Source organism: Aythya ferina (genome assembly GCF_964211825.1).
Source record: "Aythya ferina genome assembly, chromosome: 5".
Lineage (NCBI taxonomy): Eukaryota > Metazoa > Chordata > Aves > Anseriformes > Anatidae > Aythya > Aythya ferina.
The window spans coordinates 16,282,251-16,306,767 of NC_140301.1; the positions used below are offsets into that span (position 1 = coordinate 16,282,251).

Here is a 24,517-nt window from a genome sequence, read left to right on the forward strand (position 1 = left end):
AATTAACCAAATAGCCTGTAACAACAAACCTGGTGAGTGGGAATTCCATTTAACAACAAGGGCTGAGCTCTTTTTTGCTGTGTTTTCCTAACAATCGGAAGGGGCTAAGTTTAAATTCCCTCACACAATATTGCATTGTCAATAGAAATAAAATTAGAAGAACAACACACCTACCTAGAACAATTAGGCTTAAGTTTCCCAGTCACAACGTCTGAACCACTATATTCGAAGATCAAAGGTTTTTAATTGCTCTTTGAGACTTACTTCTACAAGGTTGGTTCTCGGGGTTTTTTGCACTACACAGATGCAACAGGTCATAAAAAGCTGTTGTTAACCACATTTTCTTGCTTAAAAACGTGTCTTGAATCACCTGTACTTAGGCACCTTCACAGATGACTATTAGCAAACTCGTCCAGCCTCACTAGCTGAACAGGCTCTGGTAGGTCAGGCTTACACCAGACATAAGAAAAGTCCTATGGCCATTAGGTCTGGAGAAAACAACTTATTTCAGTATTAGTTTATTTCCCCACTTTCAAGTGCTAGCTCAATCTGTGCTGTTGTGCCATGTAACAGTAACTTAAAAGATGCTCCTATGAGAAGTAATAGCAAGGAGGGGGAACAGTTAACTGTGAACCTATACCAGTAAAGGACAGTAACAAAAAATAAACAAAACAACTCTTATTACAGATGCTCTAGGGGCATTTCATGACATCAAATGGTTTCAGTGTGCTGTAATTTACAGGCATAAAAAGCACTGTAGATCTTCAGTGCTGGTAGCTCATCCTGGAAGCACTAGCCCTCTCTACACCCCAGCATATGAAAGCAACAGTGCCTGAATTTGCAATAAGAGAAGAACATAGAGGAAAGAAAATGAAGAGCAGTAACAAAGGAGAATGCTGATCTGCTCCATCAGAAGGGTGCTAGGGAGATATCATTTTGCCCCTTCTCCATCAAACAGCCACTCGTAAGTTCATTATTTCTGCTCTCCTTTCTCCCAGATCACTGCACCAATCACACACAGGACCAACTTCTGCAAGTGAAGGCAGTTTAAGCATGAGCTACACGTTGTAAGTGGCTCAGAGAAACTGATGACTGGTAAGCAGAAGAATATTTCTCCCACCAAGGAGAATAAAACAACTTGTGCACCTCCAGAGACCTTAGACTCCAAACACAGCAAAGGATGACATTACAGAATGATGCTGGTCAGTGGCAGAAGCATGATGGCAAACCTACCGTAGCTGCTGCTTGTACACAGCTGTGCTTAGCTAGCTAAAGGTACAGCTCCTCAACAGCTTAAGCTGATTTGAATCAGAGCTCAGTAGTCCCCGTTTTTCCCCATTCCCTGGCTATAAGCTCATCTTCCCTCTTGATATCCTGTTGCGCAAACTCCTATACAGGTGGCAGCAAGCCTGAATGAAGATATCACAAAAGCCTCTAGTTCTTAGTTCTGCATTTTTCAACCCCAAAGGCATCACTTAGTCTAATAAAATTGCTTGTCCCTAACAACCATGCTCCAATTTCTTCTTTAAGCGGTGAGCAGTTTTCAAGAGCAATAATCGTCTTGGCAGCTGCATATCAAAATCCCTTTCCCAGCAAGGAAGGCAGCTGCGTGCCAGAAGCAGACGAGCTGTGCTGTGTCCCAGTAAGCCCGCAGGTGGAGGAGGCTGGGATCCCACACTGACACCTTGCCCAGGATGGCAGCTATGGGGAGAGGGCACCACGCCGGGCTCTGAAAGCAAACTCAGTGTAGGCATGAAGTGATTCGAAAGGCAGCAGAGCAAACAAAACAATGAATTTCTGATAATATTCTCCTCTGATTTATTCACTTAGGACTTGACTGCACATCAGTGAAGCACAACTGCACGGGACAGTAAGTGGCAGTGATAACAAGGGGAGCACTGTGGCTGTGGGCTGGCAGGAGAAGGGCCCGCCTCAGGGCCCAGACAGGCCAGGGTGACAAAACAAAACAGCGACCATGTCCTTAACACGAAGGAAAAAGCCCATAGCCTCTCACTCAACAGCACTGAGCTAATTTCCAAGTGTGAGGAGATTGATGACAGATAACCAAGATTTTAATCGGAGTGCAGAGAGAGAGATCCGCAGGCTCCCCTGCCCTGGGAAGGCAACGCGGCTCTTGCTTTGAAGTCCCAGCCTCAGAACAGAAACAAGGAGACCAGAAACCTCTCTCCTGAGGCTGCTAAAAAAGCCTGGAAGAGGAACAAGAATGTTTTTCCAAACAATACGTAGAAACGACTGCTAAAGTTAGGGGACCAGTCAGCAGCAGGCAATCAGAGCTGAGGAAAGGCAACAGTTTGGGAGGAGCAGAGGGACTGTGCTAGGTGCCTGTGGCAGCACGCCACCTGTGGAGACAGGGTGGTGTTGGTCCTGGAAAGAACATCAGCTGGAAATAGAGGTAAACCTCTTCAAACAGGGATGTAAATCCAACAGAGAGATGAGACCAAAAAAAAAAGGCCAAACACGGACCTGGAAATGCCACATGGCTTGGGTGACAGAACACGGTGCAAGGGGAACTGAGAGTATCCTTGAAGCTTCAAGGGGAAAGGCAAACTGTTCCTCTCCAGTGCAACATGGATAACACAGAAATGGACAGAAGCACCTTTCAAAAAAACAATTCTGAAGTAACAAGCAAAAACAGAGCCGTGATTTCAGAGGATCACCAGGTTGGGTTATCAACAGCTAATTTTTAGCCACCCTACACTGAAAACATGGCAAGCCATGGCACAGCCAACACCACTCTTAGACAGTTTAGGACTTTCTCATTGTTCTCACAATGATATTTTGGAGATTGCTGCTCGAATACTGGTTTGACTCATCAGCAAGACATCACAAGGCCCAAGCCTCTTCAAACATCATATCCCGGATCTATCCAAAGAGACTTCGCTTTTACTTTTTACTTTTGAGAGGTTTCTTTTACAAAAGATGGTGCACATTTGCCCCTTTCTGGTAGCTCTGGTCCTGTGTCCTCCACTCAGCAAGCCTCAGAGCAAGTTAAATGGGAGAATAGGATGGGACATGGGCATGACAGATGTACACAACTGGTTATTTAGTTGAAGTTGGGAATTTCCCATAATCACTACCAGAGACCTAGAAAATAATCACTTCAAGTGAAAAATAACAGTTTTTATAACTACCTATCTAAAATGTGATTTTCTCCCGTTCAAACCGAGTTCTTTGATGTGCTCTATGCAGTAATAATAAAAATATATACAGAAGATAAAGCGACTCAGAATTTGCTGCATGGATTAGATTGCTGCTGCTTTCTATAAGCAAATCAATAGCAGAAAAATAAATGGCATTTGCATTTTGTCAATGGGAAACATGCTGTTAGGAAGATACACAGCAGGGATTATATTGAAGTGAGAGGCTCATTCCTTTCACATGAGTTTAGTTTCACCTTATCTATTTCACTTACTCGCTGTAGCAGAAGCTGAGAGGAATTATGTTTCTCCCTTACAGCGGAGCCCGTGCAGTGCCCCCAGGCAGAGGGGAAGTTAACGTGGGGTGGGCGGCGTGGGTGTGCCATCTTTTTGGGAGGCAGTTGTGACCGATTCTTCCCAGCAAACACTGCCACAGCAAGACACCATCCATGCGTACCATATATTACAAAATGCTTTCAAGCTTGCAGTGGAGTCGGGCTCGTTTGCAATACATGCAGTTAGGGATTTTGGCTCTTTCAACAGTTGCTACGTTTAACACCACAGTGAAGAATACTGGGACAAAGATGAGCAGAAAAGATTTAGCATAAAGCATAAAAACTTTTGAGAAAGTTTGAGAAAGAAATGAGAAAATTGAACGCTCCCCCTAGAGAGCTGGAGGCAACTGTGGCAGAGCTCTGGCCCAAGTCTCTGGAGCCACAAAAGAAACAGTTCAGGATTTAGTCTGCGTGACGTAACAGCTTTCTTCTTTTTCCACTTTCTTTGATTCCTGCCAACTCCATTTCCTTTATTTCTTGAAATCCTCTGAACAGTATCCAATAAAGAAAAGTAGTACCCGCTTCTTAAATACCAATCCTGGCCTCAGAAAAAAAAAATAAGAAAAAAGTTATGCTACCACACTCAAGGTGCCTATTAGACAAAAAATCTTGAAAACTCTCATAGTACACTCCAGCTAAGGAAGAATTATCCGTATATTTTGGGTGCCTCACTTCAACCACACACAGCTTCCAAACCTGCATGTGTTTTAGTAGGATGGACCAAGAATGGGACAGACAGTGAGTTAACACAAATTAACAAGTTTCTGGTTAACTACAAAACCGCTCCCACCTTTTAAGACTTCACTCAACATTTTTTTTGCATCAGGTATCCTTAAAATGCGCCAAAACAAAATGCAGGGAATCTCTCAAACCTTGCTATAGCTTCATGCATCATTTTGCTGGTTAAATGATCCCCAAAAGCTCCACCTGCCCCCTGGCATCTGTCATATTCATGCAGGCTGCAAGTCGTACTTTCCAAGGAAGATGGGGCAAAGGCATGTCCTGACACACAACACCAGACTGGAAAACTCCAGGAGCTGTGAAGCAAACCAACAAGCTGGGGAAGTGCCTGCAGTTGCAGGTGGGGCCTGGAGAGAACAGACTCAAGAATTTTGCAAAAACCTTCAACAAAATCGAAAGTCAATAATATTACAGGGAACTCAAGATACCTTGGCAGAAGACATGGCTTCTAAATATTCAATATTGAAGTTTTTGATCTCAAAATGCCTGTCTGCTTGGTTCCATAACAGGATGTGCTTAGTTTCAAATAAAACCAAACTGAGACTTGGGATCCACTAAGTGTATGGACTTCCCAATCTTTCGTCAAGGTTCTAGGAAAGCAAGCGTCATCACTTGCAGTAGCTCCTGAGATGGACCATAAAAAGGGCTCCTCAATGCCTTAATGAATATGCTAACGAAGAAGCAGTTTCAGCATGCTGCCATTAAGAGTTAATTTTTAATTTTGCATCTCATTGGCTTAGCTGGGCATTGCCACAAATACCAACCCAGCGGATGTAATTGCAAAGCAGGTGTGTTTGGCTCCAGTCACTCCAGCCATTTAGTGGCAATGAATGTCTGAAAATTGCAGGGTGTAAATTTAACTGGGTGGGTCTCACACGTTGTGTTTATTTTACTGGTAGAGAATGTTATTTGATTAATCAGAATTAAAAGAAAGGTATATCACGTTTCAGGAAAGTTTGTTTATTTTTCTCCCTACCTCTGGTTAGAAATAATAACAAGAAAACCCACTGTATTTACTGCATGATGACAAAGGCAGCACAGCTTGTGCATTGCTGAATTTCAACAGTAATTTCTTTTAGGTCAATGAGCAGAGAATTGCTTGTGCCGAGCAATGCCAAGATTTCTGCAAAGCAGCTATCAAATCTGGGAAAGATGAGGCAAGAAGGAAGAGACACGTCTGGAATAAAGGACAACCTGAGCGCATTTTCTTTCTAACAACCGTGTTCAAATCAGTAACTGGCTAGCTCTGGCTACAGCCCTCTGCTACCACTTACATGCACATTGGCACTTTCCTTCCTGTCCTTCCCACACATTACAACACCTTACAAGAAATTCAGAAGACAATGAGAACTGTACATAATGGATGGTTTAAGGGCACTCTGCAGGTGATTGTGCTAGACTGACAGCCACTGCCAAAAAAAAACAGACCACCAGCAAGCCTCTCACACCCCACTTCACACAGGCTGGCAGCAAAGGTCTCGTGCCTCTGCATTTCTGTGAGCCATCACATCGGAGCGTCGATGCTGTCACCAGAACTAATTTTTTTCCTCAAGACAAGAAAAAAAAAAAGCCTGGTAAACTGAGACCATCGATACTGAGGTTTTCTCTCTTCTCTGAATCTGCTTCACTAGGATCACAGAAACTGGTAGGGTACAAAGCTCTTTGAGGCAGCAGACCCTGCTGTGAATTCTGAAAATTAGTTAAAAGCTTAAGAAAGAGATCCAGTACTTCAGGCAAGATGCAAGGCAAATAGGAAAAAGTGAAAAGGAGCAGACTTAAGCACCAACAATTTTCCTCCCACAAAGGAAGTAGGAGGGGGCTTTCATTTAGCACAATTAGACATAATCTTCCCTAAATTTACCTTTCACTTCTACTTCTGTAACGTGCTAGTGACACAAAGTGCATGGAGATCAGTACTTTAGCACAGAAGTCAACCTTTAAAAGCAAAAATACTTGGCTGAGATGAAGAATCCTGCGTTTAGATGACACAGACCATGAATTAGGGACCTTTTTTAATCTTGTATGAAAGAAAAATGTCACTGTCCTTTAAGATGCTTCCAAAAAGGGACGCTCTCCTCTTAAACATTCCTTTCCTCATGGTCCTCAGAAAGGCTAATGCTGTGTGACACACTGCCACAGCAACTCAACAGGACGGCTACTCCAACCCTGACATTCGTGGGAGACAACACACGGCACTGCCCAGGGCACAGGACGAGCACGGCCAGGAGGCAGCAACCTGGCTGGACAACCCACAGCCCCATGCTGGCCTGCATGGAAGAGGATGCCCCACGGTCATGGTAGTGTAGAAGAAAATTCAAGAACTAGAAGTGCTGAGGTTTGTGAAAGACACCGACAACTCACCCCGTTCTCCTCTGCGAGTCCGAGGAAAGCCGGTCTGCACCTCGCACCGCTTCGGCTGGAAGGGGCTCCTGCCACACAGAGGGGAGAGCCCAAAGTGGTTTCCTTCAGCAGTGCCTCATTAATCATGTAACTGCTAATGGCCACGTAACTGGAGCATTTGCAGGAAAAACTAACTGCACGGTTGTCCATTATACTGAAAGCACTGCTCTTCTACTCTTTGCTTTCTGCTTGAGCAACAGGGCTTCTCTTTTGTTCACCAGTTAGTCCCTTCAAGAAAGGGCTAACGTGTGAAGGTCTATTAATAAACTGAATTCATTTTACTTAAATATATACCACTCAAAAAGAAAAAGAAAAGGCAATGTGATTATTATACGTCTTTCCCATCTTCCTAGCCTCCTATGCAACTAATTTGCACATATTCGAACACGATTTAGTCTATAACATGGACATGCATAGATCTTGCCTTCTATATCCAATGGACTAGCTGAAAAATATAAAGGAAAACTAAGATAGGGAAAACAATACAATGCTAAAACTTGTCCACAGCTTTAGGAACACACCATGCAGGTACACACCTGCTTGCAACATCCCATCCACACCAAACGCAAGGCAAACTCCCAGTTTTTACAGCAGCTTCACTCGAAGCAACAGCACCTTTTATGTCCAATTACTCTCTTCTTCCCCTGAAGAGAGGTAAGAGTGACACTGTGTGAACAGAACAAATTACAGCTGGCTGAAATGATTAACTTCCTTCCGTTTCAATGAAATTTCATCTTTTGAAATATGGTTTTAGAAGCCAACATTTTTTTAAAGACAACTTGCTGACTGGAAATTGAAGAAATGAAGTAATCTTTAGGAAATCCCACAAAGCAGCTCAGTGACAATGATGTTCTCTCCAGCCCTGTCATTTCCATGAAGTTTAAAGACACCTGAAAAAAAAAAGACTCCTTTCTGAAAATCAGGCTGTTGATATATAAACAGGGAGTTGACCCACTGAAACACATTTGTGTAGGCTCATTTGAAGAGCAGAAAAATCTGGACACACAGCCTCAAAGATGTACAAAACAATCATAAACTAATTCTCGATGTGTGTTTCAGATAGAGATAGATCTGTTTGGAATCTATGTAAGTTCATATCAAAAAAAAAAAAAAAAAAGCAATACATTCCCTTCCAGTGCCTCCTGGGCAAACCAGACTCAGATAAAACACATGCTCTGGAGACTGTGCTATTTATTAGGACGCAGCACAGCCTTTGGGAAGGATTCACATGGCTGAGTCCTACCCAGGTGTTAAGCAGTTTGGATTCTCTACGATAACGAACTAAAAGCAATCAGAAGATAACGTGATTCAAGTCCTGGTGTACCCGCTTACCTTTGGACAGGACAATGAGCTGGGAAAAGAAAAAAAAGCTTACAGTAGCACTAGGAAATAAACTACTCGGACAAACCAGAAGTCCTTTCCCACCTCTCATTTCTAGGTGCGTAAGACTATCACACCGCTTCCTCATTTCTGTTTTATTCCATATCCTGCATGGTACAGAGACAACCCTACGCTAATAAAAACAAGTACCACGCATTTTCCTGGACATCTATTTTCAAGTTCCCCTCTCCAGCATCCAACCTGCTGCCAGAAGAGAAACCTGCCGTTCGCCATGCAGGAGGCTGGCGCGGCTGGGCAATGCTGACAGCTAGGGAGGAGAACCTCCCTGATTCCCAGGCTGTGTCTGACAGGGGGGTCTGAAGTGTGATCCTCACATAAAAAGGGTAAAATAAAAATAAAAGTTGCAAGGAAGAAGACTAAGAAGGCACATGGACAACTCCCCCGTGAAGCATCTGCCAACGCAGCGGAGCGAGGCTGACAGGGGACGCTTCCATTTCCTCACGTCCCACTTACCAAATCAATCAGAAACCAGCTCCAGCAATTAAGTGCTAATGAATTATTGATAGCTCTCGCTTTGAGGAACTGAGCACTTACCTGCGTTCATGAAACCAAAGGAACTGAGGTGGGTGAACGGCACCGCCCTCTGAGGCGAGGCACGAGGAGGCACAGCACGCCGCCTCGCCTCACGTTGTGCCTGCCAGGGATCGCCGTGCTCTCCGGGCTGTTATCTCAGCTCTGTTTGTAGACGATCACACAACACCCTGATTTGTGTCCCACTCTCCCCGTTTGTAAAAAATTCGCACTTCAGAGAGGCACTGCGAGTGCGTCACGTACCAAATTGAGTGATTTCGATAAATACTACAACCTACCACTTTTTCAGAGGAAAGAAGAGTGTTGTTCAAAGGAAAGGGCAGGGGAAAAAAAAAAAAAAAAAAAAAAAAAACACTTTTAAAATGTGATCTGCAACATATGTTCAGTGGCAGGATTTGCCCTGAGGAAGAGAAGGTGGTCCTGAAGCCCTACTATTTCAAGAAATTTCAAGTCTGTGCAGAGCATGCCTGCAAATTAGGTTGGTTTATTTTGGGTAATGCAAATAAATACAACTACGAGCCCAGAAAGATAAGGAATTGAGTCTTGGATTCAAAAAAGTCCTGCCAGCCACTTGAGGCTGCCAGCAATGCCCCACAGGCCCATTTCCATCACTAATGCATGGAAGTAATGTAGGAAAGATAACTCTGTCCACTCCCACCACACCTCACTCCTGCTCCTTTATTTAGTTGTACCATTAAAACCAAACAGGCAGCGGGTGACGTGGACATTCACCTCACAGCGTGTTACCCAACCTGTGGAGCTGCCAGCCCCACACGCTGTCTATGCTCGCTTATTTCAGCCTCTCCTGGAGCTTCACCCTCAGAAGCAGCGCGGAGCCGGGCCCAGGGCGGATTCAGCCCCTCAGGCCGGCAGCCCCATCTCCTCTGACCCATGTCGAGTGTGACAACTCCTGACCCGCTCCCCGGCAGGAATGCCAGCGCTGTGACTCCAGGAGGAGGCAGATTAATGCCAGGACTTGTGGCACAGCCCAGCCTCGCCGACAGGATCCCTTTCAGGAAAGGGCAGCTCTCTGGGTGGAATTTGAGAAGGCCGGAGACAGGGTTCAGCCCTTCCACAGATGTCTCGTGTGATCATATTACTCTGCTTTCCTTGGCTTCAGCTTTCTTTATCTGTTAACGATTACTAATGCTCTCCTATCCCACGGGAATGCTGCAGGCATCCATAATTTATGTTTCCATGCTGCTGAGATGCTGAGGAGATGGGTACCTGAAGACATATACTGATCAGCAGCTTTCCAAATAAGCAAACTGCTTTTGAAGGAGCATCATAAAGAAGCGCAGCGTATCAATATCAAAAGCCCACAGCCATATCCTGAACAATTTATTCCTCGGTAGTAAACATGCAAAGGCGTATGCAGAAATCTGGGAGCAGGTATGCAGCTAAAACCCCGTTCAGGGACTGTGATTCAGAAACAAGCAGCCCCCTACAACACACCAACCTCACCTCCTGAGCCCCCGCCTGCCCAACTACCAACGAGACCGCCTGCACAGTGACTGTAGAGGGAAGAGAGCCCTGAACCTGGTAAATTCGAGTCATTGCACACACAGAAATTACCTGCCCTCTTTTATTTGTGCTCACTGGGCCCCTGCTACGGTGTTAATTTTTGGTTTTCTGTTGCGTGTGTACATACTGACACTCACTTGTGTTTAATGTTGGGCGTGCTTTGGAGGAGAAAGGAACAACCCGGGAAGCTTGTTTAAAAACAGAGGAATTTGTATGTTTCACCTTCTCCAAAACAATTTCGCCCTGGAAACGTGCAATGACTGGCTCCTCCTATAGCTGCTTACACGGAGGGTTTGATTTTGACAGCTGAGCTTGCTCTCACTCCAGGCGCTCTCTAACCAAAACATTCACTACAGCACTCCAATAGCACATTTTTTCCAAAACAGGCCAACGCAGTCCTTCCAAACTGAACCAACACTGGAATACTTCCTAAATCTGTGCCAAGTTAGGTTTCTTACAGGAATACAGTCGCTTGAAATGCTCAAGTCTGCAAACCTGGCCCTTGCCAGTACAAGGAGCTGGGTGTTTGAAAAGGTGGAAGGAGGGCTCTGCTTCCCAAGGCACTTTCCCTTTGACATATCTCCTACCAGATGTGCTTCCTGCCCAAAGCGGAGATAATCACCAGATATTTCAGAAGTCTAAGCCATGCAGGTTTAATTTTAACTGGATCTGACAGGCCTTATGTAGGTCTCTTCGGGCTCTATACAGACCCAGAGGAAGTCACGTTGATTGCTTCTTAAATGGGAAAGTCTGCTCACCGAGGTGGCCAGTCTAATTTTGCAACTGTTGATGAGCAAACAAATGAAGCAGCAGCACTGCAGGGAAAAATCAGCTAAGCCGTGCTTTACAGGCTGAACACAGCTTCCTCCTGAGACCACTTCCAAGGAGCAGCGGCAGTCACCAGGCAAGCAGCTCCAGATTCAGCCTCAGCTAGGACGAGAATATCCTGCCAGTGATCAGAACCGCTTTCTGTATTTTCAGATTTTATTTCACTCAGCTAATTGGCTATTAAGCTCCAATAAGGTGGACATTTATCTCCAGATAACACAAGAAAATTGGAAAGTAAGCAGCCTGAGGCTACGCTGAAGACTGTTAACCAAATAGCAAGCCAGAGCTCCATTAAAACAATTCATCAGAAAGCCTAGATAGTCCCTTGGCAGATTTTCAAGGATCCCATTAGAAATTTTAAGGACACCCAATCCGATTAGACTCTGAAGTCTACCTCATCTAGCAGCCATTAGCAAGTAGCGAGCCCTTAACTTTGAAAGCTTGGAAGTTTTCAAAGCTGATTCAAGGAATCGGAGCAGAAATGCCCGCTGTCTTTACTAGGGATAGTCTGTGCAAGACCAGCAGGAACTTCCTACCTTGTATACAAGGTGAGCCTGATGACCAGGTACAGCTGTGCAAGCCAATGCCATCATGTACCCCTAAATCTGGGTGGTCTCTGGTCAGGTAACAAAGAGACAGATACCGGTAATAGCTTACCTCAGGAGAGCAAACAGCCAGGAACCTCGATTCTCCACGAATTACCTACTCATATCCTAGCTGTTCAAAGGACAGGCATTTCAAAAGTTCACGTGAAGCTGCAGTGCAAAGAGGAAAGCATACTATAAAATATTTTGTTTCTATGTTTTATGAAAATTGGAAGGAGGAAGAAAAATTGTGCTCTTATCCTTAATGGACATGCCATTCAAGTATGAAATAAGGTCATTGCAACTGTTCTGGACTCTCTTTTGGAAGATAAAGGTTGCAACTGAAAAATGTTTCAAAAAAAGCCAGAATGTGATGCTGCCAGCAGGCCTTACAGGAAAAAAAGAGCTGAGAACAGCACTCTACCTCAAACTTGCAATTCAGAAGCTAACACCCCTCATGGAAGATTTTTAGGGTTTAACAGGTACTACCAATTTGTGCGTTTATGAACTTTATAAATAGCACCAGGAAGTCTACCAGCAATGTTATTTTCGTCTTCTGTCACTCTGTTAGTCACACAGATCTTTGGCCAGAAGCACACTCCCGATTTGTTCTTTGCACCTGGTGGTTCTTTCTTCAAGAAGCAAAAAGGAATTGGTTCCTGAAGCTCACACACTGCTTACAGATCAGCAGGGGAGTCCTCAGGCTGACTGAAGAGGGACAAATACTTGTGGTTTGTTTTTGAGCTCAGAGACTGAAAAATTACAGGCCATCCTTTTTCTCCTGCTTTCACACTTGCTAACATCCAAACTGGTACATCCACAAGATTGAAAATGCCAAACAAGTGGGGGTAGATCTGACCTTTTCAGTAGGGGCCAGCAAACAAAAATTTCTTAGAGAACGTAAATTAGAATTCCAACAGGACTTGATTAAATAAAGGGCAGGTTTAACATGCGAGACCTCAGTTACACAGTGAAGCAAGTGCTCTATTCATTTAAAAGTTCAACATGTTTTTGTTTTTGCTTTAATACAATTCTACCTGTTGTTCCAGAGAGGCTTCTATTTTGGTCACAATCCTGCACTTGAAATTCAGCCAGCACTTCATTAAGACACATAACTAACATCAGCCACGTGGATTTTTTTGGGCCCTCTCCACCTTCTTTCCACCTTTCAAAAGGTTGTCTTAAAAGAAAGAAAAAAAAAAAGCCTATTTCGAGTTTGAATAGACTGCAATCAACACAAACACACTGCTGTTGCTTCTGTTAGCCAATTTTGAATTATGCCTAATTAGTTTAATGACACAGTCTTTTAAAACTGATTAAGCAGTAAGTACAGTTCTTCCAGACTCCAGGATTTGCCAAGCGCCGTTTGCATCCTGCCAGCCTGAGCGGATCTCGATCTCAGCGTCTGTATTGTGTCTTCCCAGCCACCCAAACGAGCAACGCTGTGGGCTCTGCTTCACAACGTGCCAGGTCCCCGATAAGGCACATTTCTCAGCGTTGTCCGGGTCGTGGAGGGCTGTCGGATCCCCAGCCCCGAGAGCAGCACCCTGACAAACCTCAGGGAGCCCCGAACTCCTCCGGTCAACGGCCACTCTCCTCAAGACCAAGCGCACGTGATGCAGGTTCCAGTTAGACCAAGCATTTGCTTTAGCAGCCTATACTCCCACCCGGCCCTGGAAACTGCTGATTTTCAGCCCTAGCCACAAGCACAACTTGTGCCACTGACAGGAGATGGGTTAGCAAGCTGGAAGAGTTTGTTTGCCTTTGAAGCTCACTGTCATTGCTGCAACGTGTTTCCTTCCGAGGTTTTAAGTGCCGAGTCTATTAATTTATCTATCCACGAAGAACTGATGTGCTTTGGCACATTCTCTGCATATATTCAATATTCTCTGCATATTGAGCAGCCCGAGGAAGCGGTCTGGCACATTCGGTATCAGCCTCTCCAGCAGTGCTGACATCCACAAAACTCTGAGCCATTGAGACAGGCACACCTTGCGCTGTGTGGCAAGTAAATATTAACTGAACTTCATAACTAATCACCGAGCAATTCGTTAATCTGCTCAGGAGGCACAATGCACCTGTCAAACCGCATCAAGAAGCCAGGGAGAGCGAGGCCCCGCAGCCTGCTCTGAGCAAACACCGCCAGCCACAGCCACGGCAGGAGCTGCACCAAGCCTGTGCCCTCACAGAGCGCTGGGTAAGGGGAAGGACGGATAAAAAGGAGCAGGTTCAGCACTGTAAAAGCTCATCCTGTGTGTCAAAGGTTCCTCTACCAGTGACACCACATTCTGCTGAATACACAGTGTGAGATCCAAATCAGAAGGCAGATGAAGAAGGCATAGCCTAGTAAAAGCAGTGTCTCGACGTGCTGCTCACTACCAACATGAACCGGGACACCAGCGTGCACCACAGAGGGGTGCAGAGCACCAGGAGGCAAGGGAAAGACAACTCCCAGCTGCAAGTCTGGCCTACAGAAGCATATTGCCCTCCTACATATACAATCCTAGCACGTAGGTATAGGAACAACAAGTGTATGTGTCAGCTTTCCATTTATAAGCGAGTACATGTACCATGGCATGAGGAGGAAGCCTGTGCCTAGAACCAGCACCAACAGGTACAACTTCAGGTGAAGTCACGAGGCACAAAGGAAAGAAGACAACAGGGCACCAATGTACACGTGGGAGGGAGGTAAGAAGATTCGGGGATGGAGAGAAGCAGAGGGAGGCTAAGCCATCAAAACGCAGCTACAGAATGAGAGAAGAGGGATACAGGCAGAGAAAGAAAGGGAAAAAAGTTGTAATCTGACAAGAAACGGATTCACAGTGTAAGAAATAGCAGCTAGGCTTAGCCGCAGAGCGCTATTTAAGCTTATAGAAAGACACAGCCCCTGACATAACTTACCCTTGTTTCAGGAGAACAGCAGCACGAGAGCAGAAGGCCATGTTGCAGCCCCCAAACTCACAAACACCACCGTGGGGGCAACGACCACGCTCCCTGTGACAGCAACCAGCAGGCACCAGCCACAGGGTCAGCATGAGGCACAGTGGGCTGCACACAGAGCCCTCCGGGCTACCAGTTACCAGCTCTTGCTCTGCCTTACAAGAGGAAAACAATGTGCAACTTGCCAATTGTAGGGATTTACATAATTATGTCAGTGTGTTTACATCGTGTTTCATGTTATGCTAAACCTGAAACTCTTCCATTTGAAGAATCTGTACCATAACAGCAACAACAAAAAAAGAAGAGAGAGGGAGAAGAGGAATACCTGAGAAAAACTCATAGTGTTGAGTACAGTACTTACGTTGTCCCCAACTCCTACCAGGTGGACAGAACATGTCAAGGAGCAGAGCTATTTTGCACTTCAGAAGCACGTCTGTAGTTACCTGCAGCACGTAGCTCCTGGCAAAAATTAGGAATCCACAGTGCCAATAGCACAAAGGAAGGCTGGGAACAAAGAGCTGCTTTCCAAAACCAAAAAATACAACAACCTGTGTGAAAGTCACGCTGTGGTCAGGAGCACAGCCCGGAGAACAAGGCGCTGCACTACGAGCTGAGGAGCTCTGCCCAGCACAGCGCCCGTCCTCCACTGACAGATTTGGCTGGCAACGGGGCTCTGCCAGGAGCTGTAGGTGTGTGTCATCTTAATTGCTCGTAATTTAGCTAATAAATTTGTGCAATATATATAAAGCGAGAAGAAGGACTTTGTGAAATGAAGGAAACAGGGCAGGAAGGAGAAAGTGATAACTCAGTAGGCAGAATTCACACTTCGATATCTAATGGGACTGCAACCTACTTGCTACAGTAACCTTGCTGTTCTTGATCAAAAACCCATAAAACCAATTTTAAGTAACATTTTCTTGAGTGAACTCTTCATCCCACAAATGCAGTTATTTCAAAGTAAACCTCATCTAACCTACCTTGACTGGTCCAATTAGTTTCCAAACAATATTCACAATAAAAAGAACCCAGAACCAAAGAAAAAAACAAATCTCCATTTATTTCCCCCCCCCTCATAATAAACCAAATCAAATATAAAAATGTCTAAGAGGATGACAGGGAACATCACAACAGCAGAGACTCACAGCAAGGTGCGGAACATGGGGACTTTGGGACTTTTTCTTTAATTTAAGGAAGAAAGAAATCAGGAACTCTGCTAAAGAAAAAAAAAAAAAAAAAAAGATACACCACTAAAAATTGAATAATTGTATTTTGGGCCCTACAGAAAAAATGGTATTTCAAAAACACAACAGCACACTTTAATCACCTGCAGCCTAAGCACTTCACGATCATTAATAAATGAAGCCTCACAGGCCTCCTGAGAGGTGCAATACCCATTTTAAAATGGGAATGCCCTGGATAAGAGGCATTCAGGAGCCCCCCGATCTGCTGGGGGTTCCCCAGCCCCTAGCCCTAGCTGATGCTGCACACCTGGGCGAAGGCTCACCCCCACAGCAGAGAGGAGTTCAGCAGTGCCACTGCCACATCGCTGCACCTCGGTTCCCTGCTCACCCGGAGGTGTATCACTGAGCGACTCACGCCGCTGCTTACTCATGCACAAAGCAGCTCTACTCCGTGTGTTTTAATTGTGCTCAAGTTCACAGCTGGTCCGGCCATCGCAGGAGAAACGCAAAAAAAGAAATGCAAAAAAAGAAATGCAAAAGCGAAGGTGGTGACCAGCAGCCCTCCTGCAAATCGCTTCCATGCTTATTTCACTCACCTGGGCCACGCGGGTTACCTACCACATTTCTCCCCAGCCCCTCCACACACTTCTCGCCCTCCCAGGGAGCCTCTCTCTGCTCTCAGACTTTGAAGGGCATGTTTCTGTGAGCCGCAGCTCAATCGGAGATCTAACTCCACAGGTTTCTTTGCAATCAAGATGCGGCTATCTGTGCCAGCAGCTGGGAACAAGCATGAACAAAGAGAGCAGTGGCTCTGTTTAGAAACCTCCTCACTACCTCACATGTGCAAATTAAACTACACACAAACGCACACCTAAACCAATTAGCATTACATCATCTTTTTTTTCCCTGAAAAGGACCCTTCTGACCTGATGGAAAACACTGCATGCAACACAAGGCTTGCTTGAACTGGCTCCTAATCTCACAGGTTTACTGCGCAAGAAGATCCATGAATAAAAAAAAAAAAAAAATAGCAGACTCAACATGATCAAGTTACTGCAGCTTAACAAGTTCTTACTTGTCAAATAAGGATCTGGATACACAATCTCAGTCCACGCCAAAAGCAGTGTAAAACTCTCAGACTGAATCTTCCATTCATCATGTGTAAGTTAAAAGTTTCATTAGAGGAGATGTTAATTTAGTTAAATGTTTTTCTGCAGAACTGTTTGCCTTTTTTTGTTGTTGTTTATAATGACATACAAAGCTCCCCCTCAAAAATTCTTCAGCATTCAGTAAATTTACCATAAACTGATTACACTAATGGCTGACTATAAAATTACCCTCAGCCATGATCTACTTACATTTCAGGCAAAGGGCAGTCTGTCATTCAGTTTTTCATTTTAGAGACACTTCAAAATGCATCTCATCATTAGAACTGGTTTCACTTGAAATATTCCATTCTGCATCTTAGCATATCTTGTTAGGAGATCTTGCCAGAGCAGGAGAGTTTTGCTTTAATATTTAAAAGACAAAAAACAAAAACAACAAAAAAAGAACAACCAGCTACTAAGATATAATTTTTTTTTTCCTTCTTCACCTTCAAAACCTACCTGCTGACAACAAAATTGTTTCCAAGTTCAGGCTCTGAAGACACCAGTTTAAATACTCATCGCAGAGTGCCTGCCACCAAAGGTAGGACCATCCACAGCTTGTCTGCAACAGGTAGGGCAACCGAGCAATGACAGCCTCCAAGGCTTCCTACCAGCTCACAAAAGTCATCACGTAGCTCCCACAACAGAAATACTGAAATTTAAAGCACGGCTATCATCACTACAGGCCTCACGCTACAGATTTTTCAGGCCTGCTACGTTTCTGCCTTTCTGCCTGCACAGAGAGCAAGCACAGGACAGGGTGTCACAGAAGCTGTTCTGCTCAGATTTATTGGCTTAAGCAAACAAGCAAAAAAGAGAAACCAAAGTCTGTCCCCAGGTGATAAATTAATTTTGCATCAGTCCTTGCCAGCCCACTGCCCTGAAACAGAGGGATGCCTGAACGTCTGCTCGTTCCACCATCGCTGTCTAACAAACCATCACCTCCTAGACAGTCTTCCACATTTACAGCAAAGGGAAGAGCCATTTTATTCCTCACCTGGTAGACAGTCAACATGCAAATGGCAGTGGGATGCCAAATTCCTGTTGTCACAACACGCGTCACACTATCACCATGATTTTTTTTTCATCTGAAGAGCTTGCTAGCCTCTTGGTGCAACAGGCTCTGCGGACTGATGGTCAGCTTAAACATTTTATTTCCCATTTGCACAAAAGGTGCATTTTTGCAACCTACTTTATAGTTCACAGGCTCCACTTCCTATCCCAATATGTGACTGCAACATCGCAGCCAGACGTTCAGCCTCCCAAGCCCAGGCAGCCGAGGCTACTGCTGAGATCACCTTGTCTCACGCAGGGTGGCTGGAAGCTCCTGGGCCCTGCAACTCCCCATAGCCCAGCAGCAACGGGAAACTTGCAAACCCCTGGTCAAGGCCAGGTTTGTTTCCCTGCCGCTATCAGAGGTCCCTGACATTAACGTGAAACTCACGAATTCATCATCTGCTTACTTGAGTCCTTGCATCAAGAATTGTACTTACAAAAGTGGAGCCTGGCAACTGTTCGCACCCCAAAAGCAAAGGGAGCAGTGACAGACTCTCAGCACACGGTGGTTCGGACAGCAACACAAGGAGCAGGGTACCAGTTGTCTAAAAAAGAAGTCTTTAGGCATCAAACGCCCCATAACCAGCGAGTGACCTGAGAGAACCTGCCTGTGGTCCCCGTCTCCTGCTAGAAATCCCAGGCATCCCCCCCAAAAGGGACGTGGAGCTTGTCACCAAGGTAGCCCCTCCAGCTGCTCTCACCATGCGTGCTGCCAGGTTTACTTCTCCAGCACATATCCAGTGCCTCTTGTGTAACACCTCTCTTCCATTAGTCTGCCAAGCTGCAAGTTTCCTGACTTGCCAAAGCTACTACAGGAATCCTTGTTCATCTCTCCCATGCCCATGTGCTACACCCCTCTGCAGCTTCCCTGCGTGGTGAAAGAGGACAATATTGGTTATTGACTCACTAGTCCCAGTCTGAGAGTTTTTAAGAGGCCTGTATCAAGAATATGAAATGTACTGTACACACAGGACAGACGTGTCTCCAAGTACAGAGTGGTTTTCTTGCTCCATTTATACAGCAGTAGAGCTGTAAAGCTCTTCAGCTCCCATGCGGCACATGGAGGTTTTCAGCAAGGCAATTCCACCAAGGCAGCACTTCTGTACCTCAGCACAAATGAACACCTGCACAGGGAAATCCTAGGTATTTCCTTTGCAGTGTGAGGAAGTTTTAAGCTAGCGGGCATTGCAATGCAGAGTATGGAGGGGGTAACATTACTCTCCAGCACCTTTCCACCCCTACTTGGTTTTGGGGGTGTTGTTTCTTTTCCAAGCTGTTGAGATGTAGTGGCACATTGTGATGACAGCACACATGGCCCTGCACGTTTACGCTCTGTATGGAACAAGGTCTGGATGCCAACAGCATTAGCTCAAAAGACTGGGGGGAGCAGAACAAAAAAGCCTCCCCCTAAAGCTGAGCAGGTTGAATGCATTTTAAGAAGCATAATATCTATACTATATATTTAGAAAGGTCTTTGCAATGGCCTGTGACATCCCAGAGGCCACACGTAGGCATTCCAGCTGTGTCCTGCAGTCTGACTGCCCGGCCTGCTGAAGGCTGATGTTTGTAAGACTACCTCATACCCACACAGGAACAAGTTTTGTAGCTGTCAGAAGAAACGCAGTCTTCCTTTTCAGCTCACTTTGTAATCACACGTTTTTAAAGCAGTTCATTCAGCTAAGTGTGTGTGACTCCTAAGTATGTGGACCTAACCCACATCCAGGAACCCCCAAGAGGACACGGAGCCACCGTAAAGCACTGGGAACCAGGTCTGAGCACGGCACAAAGACGGCAGAGGGATGGGATCGGAGCCGAGCACTACCTGGGTATATGGGTAAGAGCACAGAGAGATGAAAGAGCCTGGGTGTGCTCGCATGTGAGAGCTTGATAGGACTTGAAACGAGGTGGGGAGTGGAAAAAGAAAGCAAGGCAGGTGAGGAGCTCCTGCACTGGGAGCAGAGGTTGCAGCCGCAGATCAACAATCTCTTTCTAATCAGCCCTCAGTAAAATTAAACCAGCCCTGTGTGAGTTCACACTAGGTATCGTGACAAGATACAACCTTTCCCATGCAGATAAGGTCTTCCAGGAGCAAAAGCAGTATTCAATCCAACTACACTGTTGAGAAAAAAAGATGCAAATAAAGTATTGAACTTTGCCTTGCAAGTCTTCACTGACACGAACCAAGCCACCAGTTACTTGTGCAAGCCAGCAGGAACAATTGTTTAGGCAGACTGGAATCAGCGTTTGTTAACTGAAATTGATCCCCAGGGCTTCAAAGTTTCTGATCCGTACCCAAAACAGACTCAAAAGGAAAGAAATACTTTCAGGAGTTATCAAAACTAAAATCCAAAACAGAGCGCAGGCTGGGCAAAGACCAACTAGCTGTCCCTGTGGGGAGGTTACGGGGGTGCCAAAACATACAGAGGAAGAAACATTTTTAAGAAATCCCCGAAGACCCGATGCTTCGGCCTTCAAAAGCAAAACCAAAGGCGTTCAAGAAGTTTCAGAAAACTCCTTAAATCTGCCCCAAAGTAAGCCAGGGGCTCTGGTTAAACAACTGCAGCCTGACTCTTGTGCAAGAGCATCGGACGGGCTGCGGCGCTGAGTCCCAGATGAGAAACAGGTCTGGGTCTGCGTGGCCAGGGCCCTAAGGGGACACGGGATGGGGTCTGGGGAGCCTCCCCCTGCCCAGACAGGGCGCTGGGGGCACGGAGCCCTGTGTGTTAACCTGATGGGGAGGCTGCACGCAGGTCCTATCAGCAGGTGGGCACCCGCACGTCCTGCGAGCAGCTGGGCCACGGTTTGGCAGCGTGATGGGGCTCGGTGGGGAAGGAGGCAACACCAGGCAGATAAACAACGCCAGGCTGCTCCTGCAGGCTCCCCAGTACGGCTCTGCTGGGATACCCGTGAGCAGGGCCCCCAGCCTGAGAAGTTCCCCAATTTCAGCAATCTCCCCCCTACACCCACGGGGTGCCAAGTTCTGCTGCAGGAGCCGGCAGGCTCCAAACTTGCTCGCGACAACAAACACCCCCCAAAAAACGAAACCGCGCCGTGTGACCGAGGGCTCACCCCCTGCAAGGGGCGACCCCAGCAGGGGCCGGGCTGCCACCGGGGAGGAGAAGGGAGGGGAAGGGAAGGGAGGGGAGGGAAGGGGAGGGCAGGGGAGGCCGGCAGCCCCCAGCCCGGCCCGCCAGGCGCTGCGGGGAGGCCCCGCCGCCTTCCCTCCCTCCCGCCGAGCCCCCCGCGGCCGCCCTCACTCACCCGCCGAGCCCAGCAGCAGCCACAGCAGCCACATGGCCCCGGCCGCTCCGCCAGCTCCGGGGCTGCGCCGCCGGCCCGGCCCCCACGCAGCCGGCGGCCGGGAGGAGCGGGGCGGGGAGGAGGCGGTGGCGGTGGCGGTGGTGGCAGGGCCCGGGGGCGGCGCCCGCTGCCGCCCCGCCCCGCCGAGGCCGCCCCGAGGCCCCGCTCCGCACCTGAGGGGTTTCTGCTTCGGGACGGGGAGGCAGGGAGCGATCCCAGGCCGCCTGCACCACGGGGGTGCTGCGAGGAGAGAGGGGTGGCTGTAGGGCGCCCTGACTGCGTGTTCTGCGAGAGTAATGCAGGGCACCAGCAGAGAAAGGTGGTCCGAACAAACAAGGAGATACACCCTGAAAAAAAGATTATTTCCTTCCTTTTATTAGCACCGCAGTGAATGATGCCAGGGTAATGAAGAGCTGTGCTTGGCCTGGGGTCTTGGCAAGACCCATTAGGAGAGAGCCACTTACTGGAGCTTTGTGCATGAGGACTGAAGGCTAGAAAGGGAAATTTTCTTCTGAGCCCAGCTTGTCAGAGAGGCTCGTTTATATGAGCACAACTGCTGCTAGCCAAAAGTTTTGGTGCTTTCTTCACTGCTCTAAAAGATGCGGGGTTTGTGCTGCTGGCGTTTCGTTTCCAAATGCAGCCTTACCTTCTGCAATGAAATCATCAGCCCTCTACTTCATAAACATCCCAATCTCTCTGAATAAGTCAGGTGTTCCCTCAGCAAACTCTTAAAGTCTGTGTGGCTGATGACAGCAGGATAGGTGTGAGGATATCTGGCTTTGGCATCAAGGTCATTCTCCGATCTACTTTGCTGCAAAGGGTCAGGCATTTAGGCTTAGTATTGCAAGCCTGCCACCAGGATTGTGGGATTTAAACCCCTTTTAGTTACATATTCTTTTGAGATGCCCGCATGAAAGGTATCAGATAACTTAAAGGGCTCCCCACCATAAAATTATGCAGGTATTTATTGAAATATAGCTAATGACTGCCAATTATTAACTGAAGAACTACTCTCTCTAGGTTATAGCAGACTGTGGAGTGTCTTCATCTCGTATTGGCAGATGTGCCAGTCCTTACTCTGAGGGACAAATTGTAAATACGTTGCAGAGGATCTGCACCTCCACAAGCACCTGACCTCTCCAGGAGCTAAGGAGGTAATGGCACTCTGCACATTGTAAGCTGAAGCTCAGACCTTTTTCATTTCTCCTTTCTAAGCAGCTCCGTATACAACTCATATTTAATTTCACAGTCATTCCTATAACCTAGCGGTTGATTTTTTAGGGCGTTTGGACTGTTTTGAGGCACAGAAGCAAAATGCAATAATGCCTGTAGGTGCAATCTAAACTTGCTGACTTCAATCTAGAAATAGTGCTTTGAAAAAAAATTAATTCTAGTCATTTATATGTGTCATGCCCACTGACGGGATTGATGAAAATGATGATGAAAATTCACGAACGTGTTAATTAAAGATAAAAATTTGTAATAATATATTGCAATGTTTTGTATATGACTGAATGCCACTTAGGAAGCCAGAGAGTTTGGCACTGTGCTTAGCAACAGCTTTTGATGGATTCAAAATAATAGTAATCCTGTTCTTAATATATTGCAGCAAAATGATAAATGTAGATCCAAATACATTTATCAATTTGTCATCACCATTAACATCTATCAAGTTAAACAGGAGTATTAGCATATCACCCTATATCCATCTATCCATTAGGATTCATCTCCATTATGGCTCCGGAGTGTTTTGATCTTTAGCTCTGCATCAAGCTTGAAGCTCTCCTGAATATTGCAACATTATTCTCTTCAGAAAGCAGAGCTGGAGATCAGTTTTCAAAGGAGGAGCCATAATAGGCATTCAGATTCCCTCATATCACTCATACGCTTCTCTGATAACATCTTAACATGCAAAAACTGTATGCCTTGATACATTGGTACCCATCACAAAAGTAAGGAACTGTTTTCAGACATGCAATTCCACTGGCAGACCTTTCAGAAAAGCAAACCCAACCACAACAAAGCTCAGAGAGAGCAACAAGCTTCCCCATCCCCTGCACACTGTGGATAGCAGAGCCCACGGCTGCAGGAGGCACCTGGCTACACCTGTCCTGGAGCCCCAGAAGCGCCAGGTTTGGGGGCAGCACCTCGGAGGCACCATGCCCAGCCTGCCCGCTCCTGGGGCACTGCCTGGGGCACGCACATGGTTAACGCCAGCTCTGGTCTCTGCAGATCCGACCTGCTCTATTTTCTGTGTGCGGAGAGGGTTTTAATGAGCATCCAGAAAAAGTGTGTTATGGCAGACCCGATCTGGGATGTTCTGCTTGTACAAATTCAGCTAGCTTAAGTGCTAACCCCCCCTTCTTCCTCTCTGTGAGCCCCCAGGCTGTGGGCTCTGCATGTTACAAAATGCACAGAAACTGCAGCACTCCTTGCTCTACGCTAGCTGCTGGGCTTTCTGTCCCAGCGCGATGCAAAGGGAAGGCCCCGAAGCTCTGGCTCATTCCTCTTCATTTTATTCCTCACCCATCACCCATCTGCAAAGAGCACCCTGCCGCACAGCTCCCACTTGGCCCCGCTGTGGCTGTAGTGGCATTCCCTGTGTGTGACTCAGGAATTACAGATGGAAAAGGCGTGTTAGGTCAGTTTGTCCGTGCCCTTGACGGAGCAGAGGTTGTTCTCTTTTGCACAGTCAACCTTTCTGCCTCCTGCCTAGGCCGCTCTTACAGGCCTGCACGGAGGGGCTGCCCTCCAGGAGATGGGAGGCCCCCATGCTGTGCCAGGCCTCCTCCACCTGCCTCCCATCCTTCTGATGGTGGGACCTGGGGTGGGCCAAGGCCCTTCTTCTCGCCTTTTCCATGCCAAGGGCATAACTTTGGCCTTCACAACTTCAGCCCTGTCCTTCTGCTCTCAGCACAAACTGCGCCCATGCTGGCACACACTTGCTCCAGAGTTACTGACCCAGGCTGCGCTGGGTTGCGAGCTCTCCCCTGCTGCCAAAGCCATGGCAGGGAGCAGCACATCCCAGGGCACTGCCCAACAGCAGGGCTCATCGCTCTGCCCACCGTGACACAGCTGGCTTCCCTTCTCCCCACTTCACTCTGAGCAATGTCAAATTTCATCTGGAGCACTTTCAGAGCAGTTCTCCCACTCCTCTACCCTGACCACCCCATGTACGTGGCTGCCCCGGTCCATCCAGACAACTCCACATCCCTACGCCACTTCCCCAAGCCCAGCAAAGTCCCAATTTCAGCAACTCTGATGCAAAGGACAACGTTCAAAATCAGAGATGATGATGCAAAGTTGCAATGCCTGTTTTACCTTTCAATCCTTCTCTGGAGCAGCAGGGACTACCCTAGCAGATTCAATTGCAATATAAAAGCACTTTCA

At 46.7% G+C, this 24,517-nt stretch overlaps 1 protein-coding gene across 4 annotated transcripts in view; it reads right to left on the reverse strand.

Annotated features, from left to right (window-relative positions):
- The window catches only part of LDLRAD3 (low density lipoprotein receptor class A domain containing 3), a 136,831-nt gene that overhangs the window by 84,317 nt on the left and 27,997 nt on the right, over nucleotides 1-24,517 (reverse strand). For 2 of the 4 annotated variants that reach the window (XM_084519685.1, XM_084519684.1), the window contains exon 1: nucleotides 21,089-21,212. The exons of the other annotated variants lie outside the window; for them this stretch is intronic. In XM_084519685.1, the coding sequence (XP_084375811.1) occupies nucleotides 21,089-21,122 (34 nt within the window). In that variant the 5' untranslated portion in view covers nucleotides 21,123-21,212. Of the gene's footprint in view, nucleotides 1-21,088; nucleotides 21,213-24,517 lie in introns of those variants that run through there. 4 annotated transcript variants of the gene reach the window in all.